At 33.6% G+C, this 25,502-nt stretch overlaps 1 protein-coding gene across 7 annotated transcripts; it reads left to right on the forward strand.

Moving 5' to 3' along the window:
- The first annotated feature begins 271 nt into the window (after positions 1 to 271).
- On the forward strand, positions 272 to 25,228 carry LOC117156663 (uncharacterized). 7 transcript variants are annotated; one of them, XM_076617729.1, is made up of 7 exons: positions 272 to 490; positions 630 to 768; positions 2,298 to 3,531; positions 9,683 to 10,026; positions 14,092 to 14,255; positions 21,522 to 21,706; positions 22,381 to 25,228. In XM_076617729.1, exons 3-7 carry the CDS (start codon positions 3,427 to 3,429, stop codon positions 22,675 to 22,677), a joined length of 1,095 nt encoding a protein of 364 aa, XP_076473844.1. In that variant the 5' UTR covers positions 272 to 490; positions 630 to 768; positions 2,298 to 3,426; the 3' UTR covers positions 22,678 to 25,228. The 7 variants fall into 7 exon arrangements, with proteins under 7 accessions (XP_076473844.1, XP_076473841.1, XP_033189796.1 ...); XM_076617726.1 differs by having other exon boundaries at positions 272 to 812; XM_033333905.2 differs by having other exon boundaries at positions 272 to 768.
- Positions 25,229 to 25,502: the final 274 nt, after the last annotated feature.

Genomic DNA, 25,502 nt, shown 5'->3' on the forward strand with positions numbered 1-25,502 from the left:
ATGTAACTATATTAATGGGTTTGAGATATTAAAAGACATAATAAAAGTGAAAAAATGTTAATAGAAAAATCCACCTATTAAAGAGAGGATTAAGAAAAGCGAAAGAAATATTTCCATTTTGCTTAATCCTTCTCATTCCCACTCTTTCTCTATTGCATTTATCTCAATCTAATGCTCAATGTAAAAGTTTTCTGACGTTCAAATGGATCTGAGAGACGATTGGTATTCTCAGTCGACGAGTTCAACTCTCAGCTGTATGAGCGCGCTGGTGGAGGTTTCGCACTTTGTTACAGGACATGTTGTACAGCCTGTGCACCAGTGGAGCCGCTATCGCGGTTCGAGATGCGTCGTTTTTAGTGTTGTCCTTTTCGAAATCATGATATCACGTTTCGACCTATTTTTTGTTTACAGACATTAATGTAAATCGCGTGTAAATATGTGGAAAACAATAATTATTGACTTTATCAGACGTGACCAGGTTATCTGAAAGGTAAATTAACTAGTGCAAGGTGTGACCGCGCGTGATTTCGAGGTAGAGGATAGCTTCTTTCTACTCGACTGCCTTCCATAGCTACTACTGGTTGCCACGAGATCGTTTCGTGTAGATGCGTCTTTTTTCTTTCAAGCAGATCGTCAAGGCTTCCCCAGTGACTTACAGTGATTTAAGAATCAGGTTAAAGGATTACTGATCCTCCCATTGTCTTCGCTGTGAAAGTGTTCGACGCACCTCCGAATGTGATCTGTTGTTTCAAAACTGTGTATACGTGCGTGCGTACCATCCACTTTTCTGTCAATAATTTTCTCTGCTGAATGTAATCAATCGTTTATTTGTCCACAAATACTGCATCTTTCTCATTGATTTTAAAACAGAAAAAATAATTTCATGAAAAAATTTCTATTTCGAAATATTATAGTCGATAATCAAAACAGTTCGAGAGATAAATTTGAACAATTGTCAAATAGTAGTTTGTTAGAAACTTTTTATTTTTGTTCTTTTGTCAAATTTGACTCTTCTTCGATATTAAAGATCCAAAACCATTTCATGTTCCATATTATAGGCTGTTTCCACATGCTTGTAACGAAATTAACGCGAACAATCTTTTATTGATATCGAAGTCTTAAATGATTTTTAAATATATCTCTTGAATAAATGATTTTATAAATGATCATTCCTAGATGAGCGAAACATTTGAAATATTCCATGAACACCATTTCGTAAATAAACAAAAGTTTGAAAATGGCGCGCGAAGGCGCGGGCTCGTAAATATTTGTAATTTTGTTCGATGACGTCCAAATTTTCGGGCTACGGGTTGTCGTACTATCAGATCACGTGAATCATCGTGTGAAGATGTAGAAACACACAAGCGCCAGAAGTACCGTTTCTCAAAACGGTCGCGAGCGAGCGCGATGATAATTTGCAACGTAAACGTTCCCATACAGTTAGTTTCAGGTCAGTTACGAGTTTCATCGTCGACGCTCATCACGGAGAAAATACCAAATTATATTACGGAAATTTTATGCTCATGTAGCGTTAACGATATCGAGGTCGATTCGTTCTTCGCTCTACTCGCGAGGAACAAGTAGAAAATGAGAACAAAGCAATCTTGTCGCAACTTAGATTCGGTCTTACATTCGGATCAAATAAACATCGTCCTCGATTTCTATAGATCATTCTTTTTAATGGCACATACTTCGAGATATGATAATCTTGTTATTAATGCATATTGACGCTAAAAAAGTATTTGCATGATTACTTTTAATAGAACGTAGTTTAGATATAAAATTATAAATAGGAAAGGTTAGGATGAGTATACGATTGACTAGAGTTAGTTTGCGATATCATAGCGCGATACAATTTATTTTTAGAAATCAACATTTGAGGAGTTCATTATCTTCAGCACGTTTGGTTGTCTAATTAATAAAATAAAGGAGATTTCCTCAAATCGGTGGAGAAATTGTCATATTTAATGCAAGTATTAATGTTTAAAATTGGATAGTGCCTTGACAAATAGTGTATTCCACAATTAACAATAAAGTTTCAACGTGGTATAACTTCCAAATAGCTCTTCGTTATCTCTTTGGATTAGATCAATAGGTATTGGAATTATTAGAAATTGACATAGAAATTGCAAATATCTCAATTCATTGCATATTCTTGTAAGCGAATCGATCTCGTGGAGGAACGATTTTGAAATAAATTAAATACTTTTCAATATTTACAGTCAAGATCATGTAAAAAGACAGACGATGAAACTCAGAGAGAAAAACATATATCACGGCGCGTTTCCTATTTACAGGTTTGAAACGCGTGACACGGAGGAGAAACAAAATCGAATATCGCGATTTCTTATTTAATGAAAAGGAACAAGAATCATCGTTCTATCGCTTTCTCTCCGAACATTTACCATGAAAAAGCTCTTTTAACATTATCTTGTCGAATAATCTTATTCGAGAAACCTTATTTCGTGACAAATATCTGAAGAAGAATGGAACAACAGGTGTCTATACATTCTATATAGGTTGAGTGGTAACGTGAATGGACTGTAATACTCATTTCTATCGTCGATGGATTACGAAACTCAGACAATTGAAAAAAAGGAAGGTATCATTGACACGAATTCATTTTCTCTTTCTAAATCTGTGACATCCACAGTGTAGGGAAAAGGAGAGCAGAAGCAAAAAGAATCTTAATCAAAGCCGCGCGTTCAAGTCGAAACACGTTCGAGGGAAATAAAAGACGACATCTAGGGGGAAGAAGATCGAAACACGTTAGAGGAGGACAAAAGCACGCGGTTGTGGTTTTTAGATACTGTCAGCGAGCGTTGCAAGCGGTGGGAAAAAGTATAGCACGAATGGGGAACGAGAGGCAGGCGAGGACACGAATAGTTGAAGTTGAAAGCCAGAGGACAGGAGAAATGTCTGTAAGGCAAAAATAAAGGTAGAATTATAAAGAACACGTTTAAACCTGTACTAGCGGGTAGCATTACTAGGTGGTAGGGTGAGAGGGGGTGGTGGGGAAAAATTGGTGAATCAGTGGTGGGGTTAGATTGAAGAGTACGAAACAGAACTCTGAAAGAGTATGAAAGACATAAAGAAAAAGCGATAAATGGAGGATGAAAGAGGAAAAGAGTACACGTAGAATGAACGGAAAGAGAGATACGTAGTACGTAAAAGAGTACTCGATCGAAACAGAGGAAAGAGAAAGGTGTGCAGTGAAAAAGGCACGTATAGGTGTATTATATACGTATGTGGTGGTAAGCGAGAGGCGGGAACGTGGATGGAAAAAAAAGGAAGAAGAGGAGGAACAGAAAGAAAAGAAGCGTGAACTGTGAAGTTTTGGATGAAGTGTATGAGATAGTAAGGGAGGTTGAAGAAGAAAGAAGGAAGGTGCGTTACATCCTGGAGTCCGATGTTCAGAGTCGTACGATGGCCGGGGCTCTGTCCGAGAATGCCCCAAGGCCTGTCAGTGTCGTCGCGGTAGGCGGTGCAACCGTTGACAATGCAAGGAGTAACCAGCTTAGCAGACCGCAGGTTTGTATCGTTATTTTTATATTTTTATTTGTAACATTGTTATGTGTTAAACTTGGAATGCGATTTGTCGATCTTTCTATGATGATTTATATTTCATTTTCTTCCATTACTGGTCTATTAAACGCTTTGGTACTGGGTACGAATATACAAGAATTTTATTATTTTTTACATTTTAATGCCTCTATTGTTTAAATCGCACTCCTTTCGCATACAAAATATCATTAATTAGATCTCGACAATAATTTTCTTCGCGTTTGATGAATGTAGATAAAATTCAAAGCTTTTATATTTTTAAGAGAAAGATAGTTTTAGACGGACTTAGGTTATGTTTTTCGGAACTAGTTCGACACATGTATGTATGTACTCGTATTTCACTTGAGAATTCGAACTGTGTACGATGTGCTAAGTTGCATTTATCCACGTATAAAACGGTAGAGTTCTCTACTGGAAATACTATGGATACACGTAAAAAATTTATTTAAATGCTACTTGTTTTTTTGCCGATTGTATTACAATTCCAATTTCCGCGATCTTCTTTTATCGAAAGTCTGCTGATCTTCGTTATTTTCTCCAGCATGTATTATTTTTACAGTGTTGAATATTCATTTCGTGTCATAATGAGCATATTCGTAAACAACTCAGTAGAATTCCACTACGGCGCCAATGCGTCTTGGAGGACAAGGATAATACCATTATTCCCTTTTCCAAGAAAAGCGTCTGAGAGTGACGTTATATTGATTTTTTTACGTTTTTCCAGCAAAATAGTCTTAAGTTTTAGACTCGAAGTTTCATTACAAATTATTTTTTAATTCTCAGCGGTTATAAAATCCATAAATTGTGCGAATATAATAATATTTAATAGATAATAACCACTTTTCTGATTTATCGAACATATAATAATAATATTCCTTGTCAATACTGGTTATAGTACTAATAATAGTTGACACGATTTTACGTTTAGAAGCAAGAGAAACTGTTTGGTAGAAAGTATTGGAGATTTCAAAAGCCTTGGAAGAACTAGGATCGAGGATGATAAGGATAGTCAAATTCAGAAAGTTTTAAAGGATATGTAGGACATGGTGACTCGCTGTCAGAGATCGTAGAGCAAGAATAAAGGTCATTGAGAATGAGATAAGGATGGTGAGCCAATTGTTTTGAAGATAATGAACGAAAATATTTGAAGATTACGGTCATTCGATAGCGAATACGATAAGCTGATAGTACTATCTGGTACACCAACAAATAATAAGCGTTAACACGCGTATTATCATATTAAATACACGTATTCTATATTTAAGAAGCGTATAACTAGAATTACTCGGCTAGTCGAGAATTATGTAAGAATCGAAGGGACGTAATGCGGTTAAGATATAATTCCTAAAAATATGTCGACTCAGGAAATCGAAACCGAAGAAATAATTACAGTTACGGGTACGGTTATGGCTGCGGTTACGGTTACGGTTTTCGATACGCCAAACACTTCGTTTTGTTTCTTCCAACCTAATTAGAGAAACGCCGTAAAGCATTATTACCAAAGGCTATTGGTAAAAAGATTCGTAACTTGACATAATCTTTTTGCAAAATATTCCATTACGATAATGACACTTGTTTAATACATGTAATAAAACCGAAGTTTATGTCTATGATTTACCATAGAAGTACATTTTTTAAGATACGTATCGGTCATAAGTATTTATTAGTATTATAGTATATTATTAGTACACATTAGTTTATATGTATAAGTATTTAAATCCATTAAAACCTCGTTACAGGTTAAACTTTCTACGTTTATTACAAATTTTAACAAATTTTATTCAATTTAGTATTCTACGGCACAAATATCGTGGCTGCAAATAATTGTATTTACTATATTATTCACGTACAAATTAGATTTAATAGTACTTTCATATGACTAAAAATTTGACACCAAAAAAATTATATGCAGACGCTGATTAAAAAACGCTTCGTTGGAAGATATGATTTCCAATAGAATAACTAGAAAATAAAAATAGCGAAAAGCATTCAATTTATATTAAGTATCAGCAGATGTTCTAATACTTGCGAGTGACAGTGTATGTGCACCTAAAAACTTTTAGTCGAACGAAACACCTTTTGAAACGCGTTTCTCGTCAATGCACGTTTGCAGGAGAAAACGATGATCTAGCTCACGGGTTTCAGCAACCCGACCTCGAACGTACATATTCGAAAGAGGATTTATGCAACATTTCAAACGCTAGGATACTATTAGGGTCGGAATGCGATTAATTATATTCTCGTACTTTGAATGCAAGTTAAAGAAGTTTTTATGTAATCAATCGTCGCGACCTGGATTACAAATTAATCTAAAAGAAAATGTTATTATTTCGGAAGTGTAAATGTATATTTATATTTATTTCTCCATCCATGTATTGCTGATTTTGGATACGATCGATTGTCTTGAACCTAAATTATTCTTAAACCGTGAACGTAAGACCTAGGACCTATAAATAAATTGTTAATCTGTGGTTGGTAGCAACGTTTGAAGAAGTGTTAATGTAATATAATACATTGGTATTATAGTAAACGTTAATACGTACATGTATGTAGCCCTGATATATATACTGAGGTCAAAAATTAAAGGAGTAAATGTACTTAAATATGTAGACACCAATTGATTCAACCATTTCAAGCACAATTAGAGTCATATGCATACCGGACGCGTGTAGGCTCCTTTATTAATCCGAATGGATCCTAAAGTGAAAAGGTCTTGAATTTCAGGTTGCAAACGTCATCTGTGGATGGATTTTGTGTCATTTTATTTAAAACTACTGCAACTTCCAACCTCCCATCACCCTCCCACCTTAGATTATTCTTTGTAATCTCATCAATCATTACATTATAATGTTCACCCGATTCTTCTCAATTTTAATATACACTTTTTTATTTATTTGTGATCCATATCACTTGCCTTCGGATGGCTTTCGGTTACATTTCTATTTATAATACCTTATATTATGTTTTATAATCTATCTAATGTCTAATGGTCTAATAATCTAATCTATAGTTATCTAATCTGTATAATAATCTCACTGAATTAGAATTAATTTGAATTTATCATTTTTAATTATTTATTAACTATTTGGAATTAGAATGAAATCAAACCTAACTAAAGACTCGAACTCAACTCAATTTGAGCTTAAACATATTGAACACAAACATATACGTGAACATAAACAATTTTAGAATTATTCTAGTTTTAATATACATAAAATATGTTTCTTCTCTGTGTTATAAATGAATTTAGTAACAATATGTTATTGACTGAAATATGAAAATTCATCAGCAAATTGTGAGAAGATTTTAGAATCTCTAGAGCTTTGCATCATTTTTTATAAACCATATATATGGGTGGAGACTTGTTCTTTCCCTTTAAATTATGTATTTTCTCATTCGTTTCAATTTCTCCGATACAAGTTAGCAATTGCGATATTAAATATCGGTAATTAATAAACAGATTTTTAACTTTGTTATTCGTCACGTTCATCTTATTTTATCATCCCTTAAATTGTTATTTTTACCAGCTTCACCCGTGTAAATTCTCGACACGGTGGAATTTTTTATTTAAACCATTTTTCGCGCCCCATAGTTTTCAATAAAGATATTTTATGAGATATATATTTCCATCCCTTTATTTTCAATAATACGAACCATTGCCGATACGTATCGAATATTTTCCTGAATATTACTTTCCATGCCAGTTTTATGGCGCCCGACGACTATAGTTTCCACGTGTTCCCGTGTTAATCGCGTTGATATCTTTCCGTATTTCTATTTTTCATTCGCACGAAGCGTCACCATAACGTATATTTATTCAAATTATTCCATCATTTTCGTGCGAGCTTGACGCGTCAAAGACTCACAACGTAATAGACTCTAATGTACTTTTGCCCGTATAGTGTCGCCAGTTCCTGAAAAGCGAAAAGAAAGAAGAGAAAAGACCAGATACGTGATCTCATTAACTCTCATTAACTTTACATATACAGCGACTTTACTAAAAAATTCACTGATTAATGAACAAGAAATTTATTCAGAAATGGATAAACAGTTTGTAATAATTAGTTAATTTGCGTTGGGTAAAGTGTTAATTAGTAAGATACAAGTTGGATAAAATATTCAAGTTATTAATTCTTAAGTTATAAAGTTATAAAGTTACCAAGTTATAAATTCTTATTTTTATAAATACTAAAAGAGTAGCATCTAGTTAGATATTTCTTTCGATTATCAAATATAATAATAATAATAATAATAATAATAATTTTGTTGAAAGTGACAATGTGAGTTCGTGCTCGCCATCTATATGCAGATGCGTTAGTTATAAGAAATAGTAACTAGACGATAATCCTAGTTACAATCGATAGATTTAATCGATAGGTTTAAGATGCTTTCTCGTCTTTATCCCTAGTTTTTGTAAGTGCGTGCAATAAAGGTTTTTTTGGCTCAGAACGGTGTGATAGATTTATCCATTCAATAAAGTAATAACTATTGTGATCCTGCGTCTGAGTATAGAAATAACAACAAATTTATTTACACTGTGGATCCGTAGCCTATTACAAGGAAATTGTTGCATTCTTATTCTTCGTTTCTTACACTATATTGCATTCTTACATCGAGTTCTTAGTTACTGTATTATATTGCTATTTTATTGTGTTATATTATATTACTTAACTCTTTCTGTGGACATAATTAGTACGTATCTATCCTAACGTATGCGATATAGTGGTATATTATATACGTAACTATATCTGCATCTATATGTATCTCTACATGAAAGTATGTTTTCCATACACATATCAAGGTTTATCATTGATCTGTTGATCTTTTACGCTTGACTACCAAATATAACAATAGCTGCTATATTTTTGCATATTACATGCATTCCGTGAATTAAATTTCCCACAAGTGCATAAAAATACGCGGACTAATAATTTCGCTGTTCATTACTCTTCTAGAATTATTTTTGTTATTATATTCGTAATCGAATAAAAGATTGATTAATAATTCGAGAAACATTTCGAAAGTGTTTAGAGTCGAAAGAAATTTAGAAACTGTAATTTTTTAATATTCTTACAATATTTCATCATGGATAAAAAGAAAATACTTTACATAAGGAGAAAGATCTTTTTATCGTTATACTCTCTCTCTCTCTTTTTTTCTATTAATTTATCATCTTTAAGAGACTGATTAACTCTATGAGCAGACTTTTTGATATTTTAATGTAACGAGATTATTCGACCACCTATTTCGTTGTCACCCCGTATACGTGTGTATTTTAAAGGTTAAAAGTGAGTGATTACGTAGTAAGTAATAAGGAACGGAAATCACGAAATCGTGATTAGAATGGGAGAGAACGCGCGAAAGTGCAGTAGATATAGAATAGCAAAAGGAACAATTTCGAGTGCGCCGGCTGTCACAAATGCAGGATGCCGTATTATGTGCACAGGTGAAAATTCAGATTATTATCGCGAATTCGCACAGCTAGTCGTATTTTCCTCTAATTAGCGGAGAAAAATGGATAATGGGCTAGGAAAATCTTTTTTTTAAATAGAAAGCCACGTCTTTGAAGTTACTAGAAACGTGAAAGATAGTAAATACCACGCATTGAATAGCGAAAGACAGTATATAATAGATTTTACTTTCGTGCCAACAAATATAGATAAATTACAAAGTAAAACACACGAATAAACTCATTGGTAGGTCAGAACGTTATTATAACTAGATCGTGAATATTTAATACGCAAATGCATATTTTGCAACTAAGAAATAAAACCAAAATAGCAAACCGTCTGTTTCGCTAAATATCATAACGTCCACTCTACTTTGGATGCTTCATATATTTATATACTTTTGCCATTACGCCATGTATTACGTTCATTTGTACATTTCTGAATTTTCCTTTAAACGCCTGAACATTCGCAATCTAAGCGCAACCGATAATTCTCTAATTTTCGTCTAGCCATTGATAATCCCTGTCGCGTCTCTTCTCCATAAGCAAAATCATACATTCTGTTAAAAATCCTGAAAGTAACGTTGCACACTTGGAATAATGGAAGAGTAGAATTGGCAAGGAGAATAAAGAAGATGAATAATTTGAATGTTTCCGTGAACTTTGCAGGAGTCGCGGGACAATGCGCGGTCTTTCACTTCAACGGAGGCACAAACGGAGCTACCGCTGCAAAATGGTCCAGAGGCGTTGGAGGATCTCGACGGCGTTCGCGGTGCTCGTCGAAGAGAGAGGCGATTGCGAAGGCAACATCGTCGAGCCTTGAGATCATGCTCGATGCCACCATCTTATCCTGGGACGTCGACGGGATGTCAGGCTTCCTCTACAGCACCGGGTGTACCTTTGGTCACCCCTACCAGAGGATTTCTACATCTTCCACCACCCCATTTGGGCCTTAGGGGTCTTAGTCTTGGACTACCGTTTCCGGTCTCTACCAGCGTCTCTGCTTTTGGACGGTAAATATACAAATGTATATTCGTTTCGTATTATATTGCTCAGAATTATTCGAACAAGTTTGAAAGCTGATAAATGCCGATGAATATTTGTGGTTCTTCAGGTTTCGATAGTATTATTATTAGTACGTTGCGCACTGTCCCGATGTTCGGTGAACATTCCAGTTCGCTTCTACAAGGCAGACGTGAAAATATTTTCCTTTTCTTGGAAAACGATCTTCCCCCATGTCTATCATATCCTCAGGAAAGCAAAGGAATATCGCAGCATCTTCAATTTCTGTTCTACACATTTCATTTCTTAAAATTCAACATTCATTGTTACTCGAAGGTTCTTGAAAGTTGATGAATATTGTTTGAATAATTGAATTTTAACACGCATAATGAGACACAGGATTTTGATTTTCTATAATTTTGTATATTTTTATCGTAATGTTACATATATAATTCCTCATAATAGTATCGTGTATAATACGCCAATATCTCGTAAGAGCATTTTTAACTATTTGTTTTAAAAACGTTGCAGGCTTTCTAAATTCTGGACAAATCAATGCTGATATTTCATAATTGTGTGTATATAGAATAAATCTTATAGAAAGATTAAAATATGTAAGCGTAGAAAATGAGTTTGGAAAAGCAATCAGATTCGTACATTAGTGAAACAGACGACGGTTTTGTCTACCGTCTGCCACTCGTGAATTCTTCTCGTGCTTGCTTTTGACAATGTGCGAACGCTTCTGATACACGACTTTGTGCACTTTGCTGCTCCATTACGAACGTTTCTTTTTGAAACGTTTTCAAGTATGTTCTTCGATGCTTGTCGCACGAGTCTCGCCCCGTTTTTACATTCCTATATATATTACAACGTCCCTTTGAACTCTGGACGCTCGTTCGATCATCGTATAAAATTATACTTGCTTATTTATTTGTTGACGTCAAAGGAATCATAAAAATATGTTTCCGCAATCGAACGTTGTGTAGTTGCATCTGAAAACTAACGTTTCATCTTTTTCCTGATGTTGCGTAAACATCGTTTGTCAATTATTGTTCGAGTCGTTCTAAAGTTACGTTCACATATATGTAAATACAAATACATATTTCATAAGCTTTAAACACATGTATACAGCTTGTACATATTATTATTTTCCAGTATATTTTTTGTAAATGGTAAGTTTATGAGAAACATACGAAAGGGCAAAATTTTACTATCTTTTAATGCAATGGAGTGAATAGATTTTTTTTAATTTGTTATGGTTTTGTATATTCTTGATTGGTGACAAATTATTAGCATCATCGTGGATTAAAAAAATTATTTAAGTTTGTCATGGTATAGCGAGGGCATAAATATTTATAAATCGCGTAATGAATATTGTTTTTTTTACATTAATAGTAACTTGTTGCTAAACTTAAAACTAAAAATAACCCGATGAGTGAACTCTAATGAAAGCGGATCTTAACCGAAAGGAAAAACAATTATGCAAAATTAATCATAGAGGAAGGAATATGAAAATATTTATTTGAATAATCGTACTCTAATACCAATTACTATCTCAAAGGATTCCTCTATGGTGAATATTGCATTGATGTTTTGTCTATGCATTATACATACAAACCGGGTATGTAACAGTTTGTGAAGAATATATTTATCATTCAGTTTTACTTTTGAATATTTGTGGCGTGTTTTTCATTGAACAGGAGATCGTATAGATTACATCAGCATCTTCTAAATATATATGTTACTGGTATCGTAAAATTATCCTAGCAAACCCAATTTAACTTGATTCATAGCAATCAATGTATTCATCTCCCACTATGTGATTAACCAGTTCTTACGACTGGAAAAAGGAGTAAAATAGAGTTTAGATCTTGAAATTGATTGCTTTCACTATCGTTTGGCAATTTTTGATACTTTAGCTTTTAAAATTAGTAACAAAACCGCCGCTTCTAACCGGTTGCGGAAGACAACCTGTATAACTTGTACAACTTGTGTAATGTTAGATTGCTATGTACGTTTTCACTATATGTAGAACGTTTTCTACGATTCTATCAGAATAGTTTATATAGATATTTACATTATTACGCATTGATATTCATATAGATAAGTAAACCATGTACATATGGCTTATTTATATCTTTTACACACATTTCTGTCATTATTTTTAAAATTTTGTTAATACATTGATGAATTGTGAATTTCACATTGCCGGCCACAGGTATTGCACCATTTATTATAATTCTCGCTATTTTATTATAAATCTGATATTTCGTCATTTTACATATACACAGCATAAAGTAAAATTTGTTAGAGTTTTCGCAATAAATAAAATAAATGGCTGGTAAAATGTCCTATCATAATACTTGTGGTCGGTAGTGCGAGTCTACATCCAATGTTACAAATAATTAGTTGTATGTTTCTCGCCTATATACTTTAAGCCTGTCACGGCAGACAACTTTGCAATCCATTGATAACAAGTACGAACAGTCGCAGCACTTTCGCCAAGTGTGAAACGAATGTTTTTTGCTATGTCCGTTGCACTATGACGAAGTTAAAACACGTAAAGTGTTAAGTAAATGTCTTACATTTTACATGGACAGTAGCCATTTCAGACGCAAGAAACCTTTCTAGAGACTAGCTACTAGGGTAACAACAAGTATCTTCTGCATTTAGGCTATAGCGTCACTGTTCATATCGACAGTTGTAGGATCTGTTCTCTTCCTCTGACATGGTCCTTTATTAATAATTTCATTGTACCATATGCTATTCTTATTGTTGTTATTTCTATACTCAGAGGTAAGATCAGAATAGTTATTATTTTATCGAATGAATAAATCTATTACACAGTTCCGAGCCAAAAAACCTTTATTGTACGTGCTTACAAAAACTAGGGATAAAAACGAGAAAGCATGTTAAAAGCCTATCGATTAAATCTATCGATTGTAACTAGGATCATCGTCTAGTTACTATTTCTTATAACTAACGCATCTGCATATAGATGGCGAGCACGAACTCACGTTGTCATTTTCAACACTTATATACAGGGTGATTGGTAACTGGTGGTACAAGCGGAAAGAGGGCGATTCTACGCAAAAAAAGAAGTCGAAAATATAGAATAAAATTTCTTTTTTTAATTTTTTTAAAAATCTACAGTGAGATCCGTTATAACGAGACGTGATAAGTGCACGCGTACCGAGCGAAAATTCAAAGTCGATTTTCTCGAAAACAAAGCCTCGAACGAAAAATTTTTATTCTATATTTTCGACTTCTTTTTTCGCGTAGAATCACCCCCTTTCCGCTTGTACCACCAGTTACCAACCACCCTGTATATAAAATAAAATGTAACGTATAGCATGCACTGTGTTATAAAATTAACAATTTGTATAATCTCATGTAATAATTTCATTATAAAGTTTGATGTAATTTATATATATCTAATTCGGCAAAATCTTATATAGGTATTGAAATTTCAATAAATTTGTTTCATGTAATAAATTTTACACTTTCATAAAGTTACACAGCGATCTGATAAGCACATGTGTATACGTATATTCAAATTTCACTTGCTTTTACGAATATAAGACTTCGTGACTGTCATCCAATGTATTTACATAATTGTTAATTGGAACATTCGCGCGTTATTCATAAAACTGTCAGCCGTTGCGACCTCTCTGAAAATGGTGTACCTAAAATGCGTCGCAATAAGTAAGCGACGACGACTATACTCGTCAAACATAGCACATGCGTGACTGTTATAATATAGGATTAAGTTGTAACGAAATGACTGTCTTATTTTTTAATTTTATCACTGACAGAGCTCGTCATAACGCAAAATATTGCCATTTCTTCACGACGAATTATTTCGTCATTTACTCGTCAAAAACAGCTAGCTGGTCAAATAACAGATAAAAATTAGTTTGGTAGATGAGAAGATGGACATAGCTGGCTGTATGACGATCGTAGCGGAGCGTAAGCCAAGCATAGTAGAGGACAAGCGTGTCGAGCGACTTGCCAACTTACCAGGAGTAAACTTACGTGTCAGTGGGTCATTCCAACGGTTGGTTCTTGTCTTGCAGGGATGCAGTACCGAAGCAGTGTTGTGGCCTCGGTTCCCCTCCTGTACGTTGGTCCATACTGGGTGTCGGAGTAGTTGGCCTGGTGTGCGCGGGTGCTGGTGCTCTGCTGGGGGCCCTCAGGGCTTCTGGTCGTGATCACATCGCTGTCGCGCTGCTTATGATCGGTAACGAATCATACTTTTCTCATGTCACTTGATTTATTACCTGACGATCAATTTTTACGTTTGTATATTTGTATACAGTGACAATAGAACTCTATTGCACTTGTTATAGTATTTACAGGATTAATTAATTAGGTTCAAGTGTATTACATTTTGTAGGATCTAATAGCACTTGCATATGACTACAAAAATTTGATACTGTGAAAGTGGAACGTATAGAATCTGATAAGAAGACACTTTTTGTAGCTACTGTATTCTCCTGAAAGATGCTTGAATTTAGAATAATCTTTTCGCATCTGTTTGATTTGTACAGGCATTTAAATTTATACACACGTATATTTTTATATAATGTATAAATTTATGCATTGTATATGTTATATTTTTGTATGTACTGTCATCTATGAGTATTTGTATATCTAGTCCTTACATTTATTGGCACGTTCTAACAAAGTTTACTCTGTTTTGTATTTTATGTTACAAAGAATATTTGATAAGTATTTTTTAGAAGGAAAATCTTGTATGTGTAAGAAAAGGACTTAGGTAGAGTTGTTTATTAAATAACACTGTTACTAAGGAGAATTCTCTTATGTAGAAAGCGTTTAATTACAACTAGATTATTTTAGATAATTCTGACAACTTACTTGGGAAATTTACTTAAAAGATCCGAGAGGAATTAGAAAATAATTTTAATATTAAAGACGTTAAATAAATATTTAAGCTTCCCGTTACTTTTCATTATTTTTATCATTGGTGGCTAGGGAATACTGGAAGCTATATTCACAATGCTTTATATCTTTTGGGCCTCGGTCGACCGATGATTTCTAGCGGTTTTAAATATCGCATATTTTAGTACAAAAGAATCCTTCGCTCTTTGTCTGCTCCAACTAGTCTTTTCACAAAGTACATTCCGTTTCGGTAAAGAACTGAATAATAGCCAAAGAGAACATGCATACATTATCGTACAAAAGTTTAGTACTATCTAATCTTCCATTCTACGTTTATTCTACAGTACAGTACAGTGTTATCATCAGGATAAGCAAATAATATTTATCTTGTATGTTGATAAAATCTTTTTGTTGATACATTAGATAGACTGCAAAGTACTCCAGATTAGGTTTGATAAATGTTTAAGTATGGATGCTACTGTGTCATTATCTCTTGAGATTACTTAAATACTGCTTTTAAGAGCGTTATTGTTCACAAATTCCCTTGAAACTATTTAAATATTATACCTTTAGGAATTATATACAGTCATAGTTGAAAGATAGAAAAGAATCGCACAAGACTGCGATGAAATAGCAAGCATATAATTTATTCGAATAATAGGCACGACGGTTTGTCTTCGTTCCTAAGAAACATCGTAGTTTGTACTTGTTCACAAATTTAATGTTATTATTATCAAACAATTGCTTCGACAGGTGTATTTCGTGTATTCGCGTCACGTTGTTCTAAGCCTGGCGTAACGATACCGAAGAAGGACATCTGTTTCGGAGAATACATGGTCAAATAAGACTTGGAAAATCTTTCATCATTTTCCCAACTCTAATCTTCAAATCTCTTTTCAAGTATAAAGATTGAATGGGATATACAGAGATATTTCCCAATAAAAAAAATTGTTTACAATAGAGAAAAGTTTTCTTAGGGAATGAAGCGTATGGAAAGAAGCGAGTATTATTCTCTTATTACGGAATATTCTCAATGCTTTGCATAACACATCTGCGAGGAAGTTCATTTCATGTTAAAAGTAAAAGTGGATAATCTCGTGGAAGATATATAGACAAATTTAACAAAAATATTTGTTAGGTTGCGCAGTACGCGATAATATTTGTTAAAAATACGATTCACAAGACTTATTGAATACGATTGGACGCACCATGAAGCTATAAACTTTTATTCATACACAGCGAATTTTTTAATTCGTCAAATAATTAACAAGCTACTTGCTGTATAAGAAGATATTTGAAATAAAAATTGAACAGTGCCGTAAGATCAAATACTATACTTTATAATACATTAACGAATACATTCAGTATTAAAAAGGCTAGCATTAGGCATTAGCATTAGGATATTTATGGCATATGGAATTAAGCTGATGTCATACGTCATTTCCTATATTTATCTCATTTGTGGAACATTTTTTTAGTAATCTGGCAAAATTATATTTTGTATGGGATTAAAGTATTTGACCCTTAATATTTACATAAGGAAATGTATTTATCTAAGTTCTGTCTTGCCGTTTTATTTTCTACAATAACAAGGTTTCGAATTCCATTGCGTTTTCGCGTAACACGAAATTCAGCTCGGCTCAATACCCACTTAATAAACCCATTGGATTTAACGGTTCGTTAATGCCATTGAATCGAAGAAAGTAAGCAATCTCTATCCTCATAGCCCGGGTACTATCGTGTGAAATTGGTTCAACACTTTCACAACGGGAAATCTAGAGATATCCAGAATATCTACTCTTACTAAATTTTGGACGGATTAAATTACTGAAATATTATATTTATAAGTTTTGATGTTCTTCTAACAGCGAGCTGAATTATTCTGTGTTGTAACACGCTTGAAATACGTGCGAGGTGTATTAAAAAATGAACAAAATACTAGATAGAATATTTTAACTAATTAATAGTATCAACGGTATGGATATCATTAATGGCAATAATTCGTTGATTTCTAATTTTTAACGTATACCATAAACGTTTCCTACTGATTTCCTATGAATATTGCTTTTCTATGAATTACAAAAGAGAAATATTTTTAAAACACGAAACATTTGTACGTATATGTTTCGCGAGTTAAAAAGAATCTTCAGATCTTGATTTTCTATGTATATTGGTACTCTATAAATTAAAAAAAATATACTGCTTTTAACATACGCGAGTAAAGAAGAATCTCCACTCGAGAATATTGATTAATCTTTCCTCGACAGTGGTTTTCCATAAATCGAGATTTTATGAAAAAAAAAAAAAGATTTTTGAAACACGAAATATCGTACATCATATATTTTTTGAGTTAAAAAGAATCTCCGCTCGATTTCATGAAATTCGTACAAATTCGATCTTATGGTCCCGTAAATGGGTAGCGTGGTAGCTGACGAGTTAAGAACATTTTACGAGACCATCGCATCGCATCGATCCGTTTCTCTGGAGATTTCTCAATTTTATGTTCCGCGAATCTCACGGTCCCTCCACGTGTAGTGTAGGCGTACGATCCCTGTAGGTTAGCGCGTTCTCCCATTGTGAGAGGCATTCTATGCGGGTCGCAGGTTACATGCCCACGTTTAGAAAGTAACCAGTTGCCAGCACGGTTCTCCCTTCTTTCGTATAGCGCCACGATCGGTCGATCTGGTCGACCAACGGGTCCCTTGCGGTTTCTCGTTGCCGCTGCTCCGTATTTCATAACTTCTTTCTTCGATCCTCCGTGTTCCTCTAACATATCTTTTTTCTGGTCGCTCGTGTTTTCTTTTTTCACCTTCAACGCGTTTACTGTCGCACAAATTTTATATACCTTACATATTCTTTGTATATTTTTATATTTTTACTTCGTATTTCGCAACTTCCTCCCTCGATCCTCCGTGTGCCTTTAACATATCTTTCTTATTTCCTGGTGCTTTTCTTCTGACTTCTCCGCGAATGTTTCATATATAATATATTTTGTATAATATATTACATAATATATTAGGTAGTCCGAAAAGTCTCTTTCGTTTTATAAGGAAATAATAGATGCACAACATTTTTGTTTTATGTTATTTTATTGAATTATGTATGATCCTTTTTGTTCTATTACACTGCACTATGTACATTTGGCAGGTTAGGTTTCACGTTTGTAGAAACGTTGCCAGGTAAAGCAACTGCGTGCAGATAGTGAAATACGCTTTTGGGACAACCTAGTACATGTAATAATATGATAAATAGTACAATAATATAATTGTTGTTATTTCTATACTCAGAGGTAAGATCAGAATAGTTATTATTTTATTGAATGGATAAATCTATCACACCATTCCGAGCCAAAAAAGCCTTTATTGCACGCGCTTACAAAAACTAGGGATAAAAACAAAAAAGGCATCTTAAGCCTATCGATTAAATCTATCGATTGTAACTAGGATCATCCTCTAGTTACTATTTCTTATAACTAACGCATCTGCATATGGATGGCGAGCACGAACTCACGTTGTCATTTTCAACAATAATACGTACAAAAAATATATATTTTTTATACATTTATACAGAGCATTTCATTTTTACCTTGCTAATCCTGTGTCAGAACATTCTACAATTAAAAGCAAAACGAAAACGTTATACAAATGCAGGGTCGTAAATGCTTCATTAGTAGAAAGTCACGATAAAAATAACACGATAAATGACTGGATTCTCGATCGATCGATTGCTCGTGTTTACCGAAGTTCTTCTTCAAAGTGTCGACCATGCTCGTAAATTGCCATCGTTGATAAATCGATTCTACTGCCATCTGAATTTCATTTTGATTTTCTCGTATTTCACGGAAGGCAGCATAAATCAAACGAGAAACCAGTCGTCTATAATTTTGATCCTATGTCTATGTAACCTTCTTTCCTCATTCTTAATCGTGAAATATGCCGAAACCGTTTGGCGGGATAAAAATGAAACGTGCTGTATATTTTTCTTTATATTTTTGTCCCCTGTTTCACAACATCTTCCCTCAATTCTCTATGCGCCATTAACATTCTTTCTTTATTATCTCGTTTCTTCTCCGTTGCTTTCTCATCTTTAACACGCCGACTGCTACCCGAATTTTATATCGATAACTAGCAGATACTAGGAACCTGAATATACTATATACTATATATCGTATTCGCGTACTTTATCCAAATCCCGTACGTTGATGAAAATTCGTTAGACCGTGAAATTTATCTTAATCTAATCGTGCTAATTTAGCAACGTGGCTCACCACCGTGGCTCACCGCCGTGGGAATCGATTTGTTAACTGTTTCAACGAGATCACGATTATTATTCGTTACGCTTCCGTGGAATTTTTTCGTTCAGCCACTAAATGAATTTGATATCGGAAAGTGGAACAATATGGATTTTTTGTTCGGTTATTTAGTTAGACGCATAGTTTCGTTCATAATGGGTACGTAGGTGTACAATGTAGTATACAGTTTTGAAAGTTTGTTTGGTTGAATATTGTCATTCGACGAGGTCGTCGATCAATTGATATTGGAATTAATATATTTCCCGGACTAATGGATTTTCAGAGTGACAGCAGTAATTACAGATATATTCGGACGCTTGACATTTGGTATGAATTGATGAATATTAAAAAATGTTTAATATCGGTAATATTGAAAGAAGTCTGATATCGATGATATTGAGGAATGTCGGATATCGATGATATTGAAAAATGTCTGATATCGATGATATTAAAAAATGTCGAAAAATATCTCAAATGTTGAAAAGTATATACAAGTTGAGCGGCCTTGAGAGGAACATAATTTGACACGTTTAATTTTTTCGTAGAACGCATAGAGAACATACGATGGTCGCAGACGTTTCTTTTATCAAACGAAATCATATATTTTTTAATACGTTAATCGGTGCAGCTGGGCATTCTCTGCAAAAAGATATTAACCAATCTATGTCGAAGATCTATTACTTTGCCGGATATTTTAATTTCAATTTGTTAAATTCAACGTACGAAATACAATAAAGGATTTTATAAAACATACTTTAACTTCAATTTGTCAGATTCAACGTACGAAATACAAGAAAAGACACAAAGCGGTATTTTACGTTAAATTCCACGAACTAAAGTCAGCAATATCTACGAAACTTTATGTTTCTTCGACATAATAAGTAGTCTGATACAATTTTTTAATAGGGAATGTCAAGATGAATCTATTAAAAAATATATAATTCCACTTAGGAACACACCGGTGACTATGTAACTATGAAAATTTAATCACACGCGAAATTAAGTCCATCTCGAAACCATTCGACCTGTATCCGATTTTTAAACGATATTTTTTAACGTTATCAAAAACAAACGAGATATTCCAGGTGATAAAGTTAGATAGAGCCACCCTATATATGCATTTATGAACACTATAGGGTAGCGTATCTAATTAAAAAAGTAAATGCCTGGAAGCCACGTATCGAAGAGAAAATAAAATTTTAAATGCAAATGGTAGGAAATGCGAGTAGTAAAGTGCTGTATAAGTCGAGCGAGACGAAAGAAGATTGCAGGGTCGAGTTAAGAAATTACAAGGATTAAGACGAAAAGAGTGGAAAAGATATTTCGATGGCCGCGAGGGAAGCGCGGCTGGGTGTGGAACCGCGAAAGCTTGGATCATTCGTTTCTTCCAAGGATGTTTTCTTAGCTCTCACTATTTTCACATGCCACGACTCGTGAGAACACGCGACAATGTTTAACGACCAACGTCATCTTTGCTTTTCCTGCCCGTTGCATTTCACTCGACTTTTCGCTCGTTCGTATGCTCGTAACTTGACTAAACCTCCGCTTCTGACCCTCGTTCTTTTTTTGTTGTCATCCTTCGTGTTCGTCCATTGCCTAATTCTTTGCGGTTCGAGTCACGCTTCATATTTCGATATTTTTTCGATATTTCGATATTTCGATTTTATCGCATGCCATTTATATCCAGCGAGATAAATTATTAGAGACTGTTCACACTTCTGTTGTAGTTATAAATTTTCGTAGCTACCAGCAGCGAGTCCGCGTCGTTATGTTTTTACTAAATTGATTTTTGATGTAAGAGGAATCTATTTTACACACTGAAAATGAGCGCTTTTTTTGTAAAGCGCATCCATTTCCGAGTGCTTCTACAATACATCGATCAGTGTTCAGGATTAATAATTTATGTTCTGCAATACACATAGAAATATATTATGTTAAACAAACCGGTTTCAGCGAAGCTCGATATAAAAAAATTACGTTAATCTAAAGACACGATCGATCATGTTCACTACATATGTATGTATAACTGAATTCAATAGCTGGATTAAATTCTTCGTTGCTTAGTTACTAAAAAGACTGTCATGTTTATAATAAAATAATTTATTCAATTGTGATTTTAATCAAGCCTTTAGTTAACCAATGCTTCTTTGCTAATGTTATACAAAAATAACCGAGATCGATGTCGTTATATATGTTTAGATGATTTATAAAATAAAGACATTTAACAAACTTTTAGTATTCGAAATAATTAGACAAACATTTAATTTCGGTAAGAAGAATATATTTTGAGACGATATATGTATTCTGTTCCAGGTATAGGAGTGATTCTGGTAACTGTGAGCGCTGTAGCGTGGCGAGTGACCAGTCAAGAAAATTGTGGTAGTTTCTTTGGTTTCACGGGGATCTCGAGCAGGATCCCGCCGGCGAGGCCAATTCATCCGTACGCTGCCATGATTTATCCGGAATTCCAATTTAGAACGCCACCTCCGAGTTATCAGGTGACACCCTAAAATTGTCTTCTACTACTTGCGCGCTTGATCGATTTCCAACAGATGTTCCCTATCTTCTTTTCAAATTAGATTTATGTTACCCATTTATGAAACGTCTTCATTTCCCATCTTCTTTGTTTTTCTTTTTCACTGAGCGAAGAAATATAATGAACTTTTTATAATAATAAACGCAAAATTGTATTTTATGAACTAGTATAGTGATTTATCATCACTATGATATCATCACAGATCACTATGATTCTGAAACGTTCAACTGTTAACTAATTATTATTCTGCAACATTTGACTTTTGCTATTATGTTTTTCCTATAACATTTACTATATGTTTTAAATTGTTATTTTTCACATTAATCAATCGTTTCCCTAATAATACATTATAGATTGGATACTACTGTTTTACATGAAACCCAAAAATCTATTACGGATAACTATACTGCAGATTTTTATGAAATTTCATATATTTGGAACTGAAACCTACATAGAAATTTGTTTCATGCATTAAAAATTATAGGGTATACCATTTTGGATATTTTGTATATTTTTATGTATTATACGAAATTTGTAGATTTTTACATCTTTAAATTTATTATAAACGTATAAAAATCCGCAGCCTACAAATACCATAGAAAATAGAGAACTTAAACATGATGTGTTTAATTCCAGGCGAGTATGCAAGAGTACAGGCTTCGACTGCTCCTTCTGGATCGACTGCAGCCAACGTCCTCACCTCCGCCGACCTACAGATCCAACGCTGGAAGCATTGTGACTCCCGGCACGACTAGAGAAAGCAGACCGCCGAGCTATTGCACTAGATCGAACATTGCATCGAACACGAATGTCACGCCATCGAAGAAGGACGCGAATCTGGTCAGGATCGTTCAGACAGAATCAGAACCAGTCATTTTGAGTGGTGATCAAACACCTCCAGTAGCAGCTGTCGAAGTTCTTGCGCATCTTTGATTCATTCCCATACTTTTCCTGTAATTACGTTATTTATCGTTACTGTCGGGATGATATTGTTGCAATTAGTCTAAACAATGGCGTTATACCGGACGATTTAAGAAAAAGAATAATGTCTGTCGTGCAATACAACTATTAGATTGTTCCATAAGCAATGAACATTTTGGAAGATGATTTTTAATATCAATTATCGTGATTGCAACCTTCTTTTCTATTATTCCTTCCTAACTATTAGCTTCTAAAAGTTTTTTACATTCTAACAGAACAAAAACCTTCTCTTTTATGAAATCTAAATGTAATGAATATTTTGGAACATGATCTTTAATGCTAATTATCGTGATTGTAAGCTTTTTTTTAACTATTGATTCCCAATGATTCTTAATGTTCTATTACGATACAAGTCTTCCTTTTTATGGCCAAAATGTTCTAAGAATATTTTACTATTCAGGAAATTTGAAGCAAATAGCGCATATAAACGAATATCAACTGTTCTCCTAAAAATTAATTTAGTGACAATACAACTTATGGAATGATCTGACACATCACTTGTGTTCATCTTCTCTAAATACTATTATCGCACAAATAATTCAAGTTATTTTAAATAATGGTAGATATCTGTGAATATTAAAGAAGTGTTAGACGGTGTAGAGTTGCCGATGGAGGAGCAACGGACTTTCTCTGAGAATGGGGTTTGCTTAAATATGTAACGGAACGGTAAATAGAAGCGCTTTTGCGTTGCGCGGCTGCTGAAAGAGTCGTGCCATTTGCAGTCGCTGGTAAATTAGCGTTGCTTCCGGTCAAAATGTATTATTAACCATCACATAGGACTATTATCGTTAGGTAGGTGGTAAATAGGGAAGAAGAAAGCAGCACTAATGACAAGAAACATAAGTATAAGCGTTTAATTGTAAGGAAATATTTTTGCAAACGGTGATGAGGTGGGATAATACCTAAAGTATTGTATTATCGATATGAATATTTCGTTGCATAAATATATTGGAAGCTTTGAGATGCGAAATCATGTTACTTTGATATCCGTTTTAACGTGTTTCGCCAAAAGCTATAAACCTAGAAGATATACGGCTTTTGTTCATTCGAAATGATTAAGAAACCGTAATCGTCTTAGAGATATATTTATTCCGTGCAAGGGGAGCCAATATTTCTTGGATTATCACTCTGTATATAACAACGTTGAAATTTACTACTGTATCGTATTTTCGATTTTAGATTTGTAAAATATTCGCGTAAATAGAGATTATGTATATTCCGAAAGGATGCGTGAGATAAAACATGTTAATAATTTGTATCCTTAATGTGCCGGTAAAAACTTTTAAGGTCTTCCTCTTGTTACAATTATTCATGTCAGATTTATGAAAAATGAAAATTCGAAAATTCGATGAAGTTATGAATTAGTGTATACATAATAGGCTTGTAATGTACTTGGAAATATCGACATTGTTCAAAAAATTGTGACATACTATAGAATGGTCTTGAAACAATTGCAAATTTCATTAAGATTGTTCGATAGTATGTCTCTGTCAGTTTTATCTTTTCTATCGGATTTTGAAATTATTTTAATACGTGTATTGGCCAAGCCTGTTTATATAAATGATAATATTGACAAAAATTTGAAATCTACACGAATTTGTCAAATTAGCAGGAAACATGATGTATGAGTGACAAATAAATAAAGTAGCTTTAAAGATAAGTGCTGCCTCTAGCTTTAACGCCATACGGTTATATTTACTACTCGCTTAATTATTGTGACTTCTTTCGACAACGTATCGTCGAAAGAAATAAAAGAATCTTGTGAGTTGCATACAACAATATATACATATTTTTGTAACTATAATTTGATGGTTAAAAACAAGTATTATACGCGTTACGATACTGTTGGTTTTGATATACAGTAATAAAATTGCTGTTGTTTCGATCCATAATATTATAGCTCTTTGATATATTTTTTAAAGTGAAGATTATTTCAATTTAAACTTTAACGATTCATTTAATACAACTGGATAGACCTCACACATTCTTTCAAATATTGTACAGTCTAAGGTAAAGAGAAAAGAAAGACTCTTTTGTTATTAAAAAAGTTAGCATCGTGAAATATTTATAAATTATTATTACACTTATATATTGTATTAGTTTGACTTATATTTTCTTGTTAATTCTGTCTTTAATTCTTCAAACTTATAGTAGCATTTATTGTCATCGATGTTAGCATCGATGTCGAAAATATTTTTAACATATTTTGGGGAACACATTCTATATAAACTTAACATTTGTTTCTCGATGAGCTATCTTATATTATGTGGTTGTCAATCTTTTACTGTATGTACAATACCGACGGAATTAATAGTAAATAGGATTATAAGAGTGGTAAATACGAAGGCAAGAATTTCGAAAGGCGGCCTTAACCAAACTCGCAATGATTCGTGATATGAGAATAGATCAACTAAAAATCATTAATCGAATGAGTATATTGTTCCTTGATATTATTGTAGAACAATTTGTATATATACGAGAACAAATATATTTATCTGACTTATTTGATCCTCCTCGTGATACTGTATTTCCATATTTTTACAAAAATCGTAAAAATTTTGTATTTGGCGTTTTTACAAAATGAAATGTTTGGCTGTCATATATATAAAAGCTGATAAAAATGAATGTTCATTACTTGTAACCCCTTACTAATAAATAATATAAAGCATAATTTATCCTACATAGATTCGTTGCTTAATAAATAGTACTTTTAAATTAACTTTACTTACAACTACACTTATACAAGATATTGTAACTAAAATAGGAAATTTAATAGA

The sequence above is a fragment of the Bombus vancouverensis genome, chromosome 4 (assembly GCF_051014615.1).
Source record: "Bombus vancouverensis nearcticus chromosome 4, iyBomVanc1_principal, whole genome shotgun sequence".
Classification (NCBI taxonomy): domain Eukaryota; kingdom Metazoa; phylum Arthropoda; class Insecta; order Hymenoptera; family Apidae; genus Bombus; species Bombus vancouverensis.

Bases quoted from the DNA above. Each gene is read 5' to 3' on its own strand.
- LOC117156663 (XM_076617726.1), top strand. From the start codon at position 3,427: ATGGCCGGGGCTCTGTCCGAGAATGCCCCAAGGCCTGTCAGTGTCGTC. The intron at 3,532-9,682 runs GTTTGTATCGTT...TGAACTTTGCAG, and splicing joins ACCAGCTTAGCAGACCGCAG to GAGTCGCGGGACAATGCGCG. The intron at 10,027-14,091 runs GTAAATATACAA...CTTGTCTTGCAG, and splicing joins AGCGTCTCTGCTTTTGGACG to GGATGCAGTACCGAAGCAGT.